Below are 6,385 nucleotides of genomic sequence, written 5' to 3'. Positions count from 1 at the left end.
AAAGCTTCGAGTAATGAACCGTTTTTCGGCACAATTTGATGAAAGCCTCAAACGGCTCAGAAAGCCTCGGTTTCCCATCACTAATGCATGGACACCGGCCCTCCAAGACCGATTTTAGAGACCCCTGATTAAAAAAAAAAAAATCAACATGTAATACCAGATGTGTCCACTAGATGTAGGCAGAGTTCAACAATTGTGAAGTGCGCCGTTAAATTATTAACAGCCTACACAGGCGATACCAATACATAGCCTTGTCATATATGTTGTTATGTATAATATTTTCATAACTTACTCCTTTAGTCTTCGTATATTAAGGTGGTTATATTATTATCGTTTCGTGAGGGACAGTAATTCCATACTATTCCATGCAATTTTCCATGCTATGTGACTAGTCAGATACAAAAGTAGTAGAAGTAGTAGTAATAGTAATCATAACAACAACAATGATAATAATAATAATCGTATGAGCACATTTCAATTTTAATAACCATTATTCACATTTTTCTTCGTTGGATTAATAGAGTACTTTAATGATTTGATAAGGGACATAGCAGAATTATTTCGTTTCATTATTATTATAAATCGTATTCACAATTTCCCTCTTGGCATCATTAAAGTATATTTATCTATAAGAGCGAACCATCCATGATTTATGAGAAATTTGTTCTATAATGCGAGACTTCTGTGAAAGTAATAGCGCTAGGCCAGTGCACAATATTCCCTCAGAAATATTCCCTCAGAATGAGCGACACGCCCCGGCAGTGAGCGCTCTCAGAATGCCTGCCTGACTCCAATAGCCTGACTTGTGCCGTCGACCAAACATGACAGTTCCTGTTATCCGCCTCCTCTCTCCTGCTCCCGCCTCCTCTCCCTGTCAATCATCCGTAGCAGTGTGGAATCATCTAGTGTGCGCGCACGCAGCTGAAGTAGGAGGAGACGCTGCTGTCATCTGCAAAAAAAGTGGCATAATCCATTTTTAAAGGCAACTGGCTTTTTTTTTTCTTTCCAGGAATTTTATCTTTCTACAAGTGTTGTGACTGAGCGCTCCCGTGATATAAAACGACACAAAAGGGAATGTTTTTGACATTATTCAGTTACTGGTTGTGAGGTAGTGACGCTTCATTCACCCGATCGGACAGCGATTCCTCCTTTTCTGAGGAGGAATCTGTTTTTCCTCCATTTGAAGGGGTGGATAAGGCTGGAGAGGGGGTAAATAGGAAAAGTGGATGTCGCGACTGTGCGATCTGTCCCGTTTTCACCGGGACCCGTGTTGGTGGTGAGCCGCCGCGGAGCTGTTGTGGGAGTGTCGCACGCACGCGAGGATAGTTTGCCCTGGATTTTTCAATCATTTGCGAGATACGGCTCCCGGACCTCCTCCTCGTCGTCGTCGACGCTGCCTTCCCTTCCTCATCCTCCCGGTTTTTTCTTCCTCTCTTACCTCCGTGATTTTGCCGCGGTCCGCACGCGGGGTAGAAGCTCGCGCTCACCTCGAGAGGATTGAACGCAGCGCGCGAGGCCCCCCGGCCCCTCCCCCACTCTCAAACCCACTTCAGATCATCTCCTCACCCCCCTTCTCATTTTTCCCCTTCATTTTCTTGATATTTTTCCTCAGAGGAGGAGGATTGCGGGGACTATTTCATTTTTACCAACCTTCTTCCCAGCGGCCACCCGAACCAAGTGATATTTTTGTGTTTTTTCCTCGTTTCTGAAGCCCCGACGAGGCCGGGCTGTGTACAGTAAAGCAGTGGGGATGACTTTAGAGTCGATGATGGCCTGCTGCCTGAGCGAAGAGGCCAAGGAGTCGAAACGAATCAACGCCGAAATCGATAAGCAACTGCGTCGGGACAAACGCGACGCGAGACGGGAGTTGAAGCTGCTCCTGCTCGGTACGAGAACCGCCGTTGCCGCCGCCGTTAAACTCACTCATACACATAAATATACAGTCAGTCGACAGGTTTCGCTGTGGTTTTCAGCGGTGACTTGTGGTACTAAACACGCCACCTCCGTTTTATCGCGGTGGCGGTTTTCTAAAGTAGGTTTGAGGTGTTTGCGGTTAATGATTCTTTTTTTTTTTTAATCCAAGTGAATTGTTTGCAGGCTATCAACGGTAGCGAATATGCTAGGCGTTAGCGCGTTAGCATATGCGGGTCGAATACTGGACAGGGCCTGGCATGCAACAGCACACAAATCTCAGCATGCTCTCTGTTGTGTGTAACTTACATGCATGTACGTGTATACCAGAGGTCTGCTTTTAGGCGAAATGGTTGTATACTGGCTGGTTTGTTTTTCTAGCTGTCAGTTTTTGACCCAAGTGGTCTGTTGTATGATAATGCATGTTGCATGCCGTTTGATAGAGCTAGAGAGGAATGTGTGCAATGGAGAATGACTGTACTGTATGGCAGAGTTGCTTTGCACAGTGTCAGTAAGTGCAAATTAAGTGACAATGGTTTGTGTAACTGCATGAATCCTGTTGGATTACAGTATTCAAATCGTAGGTAAATCAGGCTGAGGTTTGTCAGTTGAGCGTTTGTTGCTTTAGTGAAGGGAAGTATAAATGCTTTTTAGTTGGTGCAGATGATGTTTTCCCTTGATAATCTTGACAAGTTAATGAGAAAAAAAAAAGCAATTAGTATGCAAGTATCAGCCTTGAGTACAAAGCATCAATCAACGGATGCATCTTTGGAGCAATACTATGTCAGTCTGTGCCACCTGTCAAATTTGGGTCATCTCTGCACTTTTACCATTTATTCCTGGGTTGAATTATCTCAAAATGGTGGACAGTTATTGCCTTATGAGGGCGTGATTGCTCTGCACACTGGACTCTGGTTACTCCCAAGGAAGGAGAATTGGATGTTTTATCAAGCTGTGAAGTTTGGTTGCTGTTCTGTCTATGACTCGGTGAGTTTGTAAGCAGTGATATCTGACACGGACAGCCTTCATTCATTTCCTATTAGTTAGGACTGTTTTTCCACTTGAAACCACAAAATGAGCTGCTCGTATTAAAATGGATCATACAGTAGGATGAAACAATGAGCTGATGACAAAGTCAGATAGGGAGAGATGGACAGAAGTGTGGGTTTTGGTGAGATGAAGTCCAAATGATCCTCGCTAAACTCCGCCCACCTTGGTTACGGTTTTCAACTCAGAGAAGCTTTAAAGAACTTCATATTGGAAAGAACTTGATTTCCACGAACAATATGAATTCTTTTCAGTAAAATGTTTTTGTTCTTTTCTGATGTTACACATCTATAGATGCACGTTTGATGCAGAAACGTAAACCAAAGATATCTGTTGTTATCTATATCACAGAAGACTTTAGTTGACTGGTAAGCATTTGTGCAGTTTCTGTGGTTTTTAAATTAAGTTAATGTGTCATTCATGAGCATGTTTTACTGAAAATGTTAAGAGAAATTTCCAAGAGGTTTCTAGGATGTTCTGTGACGCTAACCAGGGGAACGCAGTGTAAGGAAGGGTCATTTGACTTAAACATTCTGTTTGACATTGGTGAACCTGTATGCAAGATTATTTTACCTTTCTTTGAAGTTGTCACCACCCAAGCTTGTCAACGCAACCCGAGCTTTGCATAAGCGTTCTTGAACTCTGGATAGGAACATGAGCACTTCTGTAACAGTGAATGATTCTGAGGACACAGTGGCTCCTATGTGGATCTGTGACCTCTGTGAAAATACACAAGATTGACCTCTACCGCTATGAGAGAATTAATAAGTAAAAGTTCTCTCCCTGTCGCTATCCCTGTGCCACCAAAGGAAGTATATATAAAAAAGCAGCTTGTTGGTGCTCAGTCATCCTATTAATGGCCCATCCTAAATAAGTTAAAACTGTCAGCCTAACTCTGGATAAGTCTTGGCTAGTCTGGATTAGCCAAGACCTTAATAGGCTTTGTGAACACATATTTGCTCCATTGCTGATACCGTAGCTGCTTTGTGTTAACCAGCATCTCACTCTGTAAAAACAGCTTAGTCTAGATCAGTGATCCTCAAATCTGGCTCGCGGGATCCACTTTCCTGCAGAGTTTAGCTCCAACCCTAATCAAACAACTATACCTGTGATTTTCTAATGATCCAGAAGACACTGATTAGCAAACTCGGGTGTGTTTGATTAGGGTTGGAGCTAAACTCTGCAGGAAAGTGGATCCCGCGAGCCAGATTTGAGGATCACTGGTCTAGATGGTTAAGTTTTGACAAATTGTGGCTATTAGTAGGACTGGGCGATATTTCAGGTATTCACAATGTATATGCAATGATTTTTGGCCATTAATTCTGCGATCTTGTCTTATGGTTTGGATGTAGTGTAGTTAATGCTGCTCAATGTGAAAGCACACACGTGATGGAGATTTACCGCTGATTACAGAACCGGCTTTACTGATAAGATGCGCGTTAAATATCGCATGCGATTTATCGTGCAGCCCTATATGAGAGCATTGTCTCTGTGGCAATATTCATGTGCTAAAATGTTTGATGGTAAATATTGCTGCTTATGTGTTATTTTGGTTCATCATTCTGTTAATTTAGTGAAAATTGATATGCAGAACATGCCTTTCCACTGTATTGTATGTCTTGCATTACATATTGTGAATTTAATTGACTACAGTGACTCTTTGGTCAAAATTATGGTTTCTCTGATTGAAAAAGGGGGCAAAATTCTGAAATATTTTTTTAAATATATTTTATGCTATATGGCCCAGTCCTAGTTATTTCATATTTAGCAGTAGTATGTTAATGTTTAGTATATTTTAAGTATATGAAATCCATATGGTAGCTGCACTTTTGAAAGTTTTGTTAAAACAAAAAATGTCTATATTATGTATTTGTCAGATGCTTTTATCCAAAGCTGCACTGATTGCATATAAGATTTTTCTTTAACATTTTTCTTAGTTCATACATTCCCTGGGAATCAAACCCGTGACCTTGGCGTTGCCAGCGCTCAGATCTACCTGTACTCAAACAGTAGAGCATGGCGGTAACAAAACCAAGGTCATGGGTTCGATTCCCAGTGAATGCATGAACTTAGGGCTGCACAATTAATCGAATTTCTAATCGCGATTACAATTATAGATGCCACAATTACATAATCGTTCAAAGCGGCAATTAATCGTTCAAAGTCCACTTATGTTATTCTGCGTGCTTAAGATGCGTTTTTTTCTTTCTACATGTTATCTTAAGGGTTTTCCCCATTATTAAAATGTTTATTTTAGTATAACATTATAATACCATTAGACTTGTGCCGGTATTCGGTAATGCGATATATCACGGTAATGAATATGCACGATATTGTTATCGTGGGCACTTCTAAATACCGTGAATAATTATATATTACAAATTATTCAGAATTTTGAATGCATTTTAAGAATACTTTTCCCATAAACTGGTCAAAATGCACAACACCGCCGTATGCTGCATGAAAGATGCGTGCGCACTCTGATGTAAACAAGCGCGGACGAGAAGCACATGGCGGAGAAGAATGACAAAACACAGAACAAACAAACAAAAACAATAGAAGAATCGCGGAGCTCAGTGTCCTGGCTGCCATTTGCGGCGCCATCGTGTGATTATGGCGATGGCCATTAATTAAGTTAATTCATTAGTTAACATAAACTGCCAATGAAAAATTCTTCTGAACATACGAGAATCCATAAAACATTATTAGACTGTTTTCCAAGGCTGCATGATATATTAAGCCCGTTTAAAAATCATAATTAAGCATAACTGAATTCACAAACGCTACAATTTAATTAAATAATTATATGTGATGCAGTTATAGGCGTGTAGGTTACGTATGTGCATCTCACAGCGGCTCCGTGCAATCTGTGCATGTTGTTGTGAGTTTGGGTTTATTATAACGTTCATCTGGGAGCGCAACGTGCTCCATTTCAACAGATTTGTAAGGTAAATCATTTATAAATCTACGCAAACACAGGAGAATACATCGCATGTCCACATATTCATTAAATTACAGTGGCTATAGCATTTCTGTCGTAAAGAAATGGCCAGATATTAAAGATTAAGTGGACATTTGAATTAAATGATGCTTGGTCAATATTAAAGGGGTCATATAATGTTGCTAAAAATAACATTATTTTATGTATTTGGTGTAATGAAATGCGTTTATCGGTCTGAAAAGCGAGGTGTGCTCTGATTGGCCAGCTATCCAAATTGCTGTTCAATGACTTTTCCAGGTTTTTCATGACCGTACGAAACCTAATGTGATGATTGGGTGCGGTTATCTAAATCAGACAAAAATACAGGTGTGAGTGGATAAATTATTTGAAGCTGCTGATTCGGGTCACGTTTTAGCTCATCCGCACATCACTACTTTAGTCTTTGCAACTTTAGGGATCTTATCTATTCATGAACAGCTTGTAACA

The 6,385-nt window shown here is 40.8% G+C and overlaps 1 protein-coding gene across 1 annotated transcript in view; it reads left to right on the top strand.

Moving 5' to 3' along the window:
* The first annotated feature begins 939 nt into the window (after positions 1-939).
* Positions 940-6,385, top strand: part of gna11b (guanine nucleotide binding protein (G protein), alpha 11b (Gq class)) — a 57,732-nt gene continuing 52,286 nt past the window's right edge. The window contains exon 1 of the mRNA XM_016540705.1: positions 940-1,886. Coding sequence (XP_016396191.1) covers positions 1,751-1,886 — 136 coding nt within the window. The 5' untranslated portion in view covers positions 940-1,750. The remainder of the gene's footprint in view (positions 1,887-6,385) is intronic.

The sequence above is a fragment of the Sinocyclocheilus rhinocerous genome, unplaced genomic scaffold (genome assembly GCF_001515625.1).
Source record: "Sinocyclocheilus rhinocerous isolate Xijiao unplaced genomic scaffold, SAMN03320098_v1.1 scaffold638, whole genome shotgun sequence".
NCBI lineage: Eukaryota > Metazoa > Chordata > Actinopteri > Cypriniformes > Cyprinidae > Sinocyclocheilus > Sinocyclocheilus rhinocerous.
Note: the sequence above shows the minus strand (reverse complement) of the source record. Positions and strands in the feature narration are given on the sequence as shown.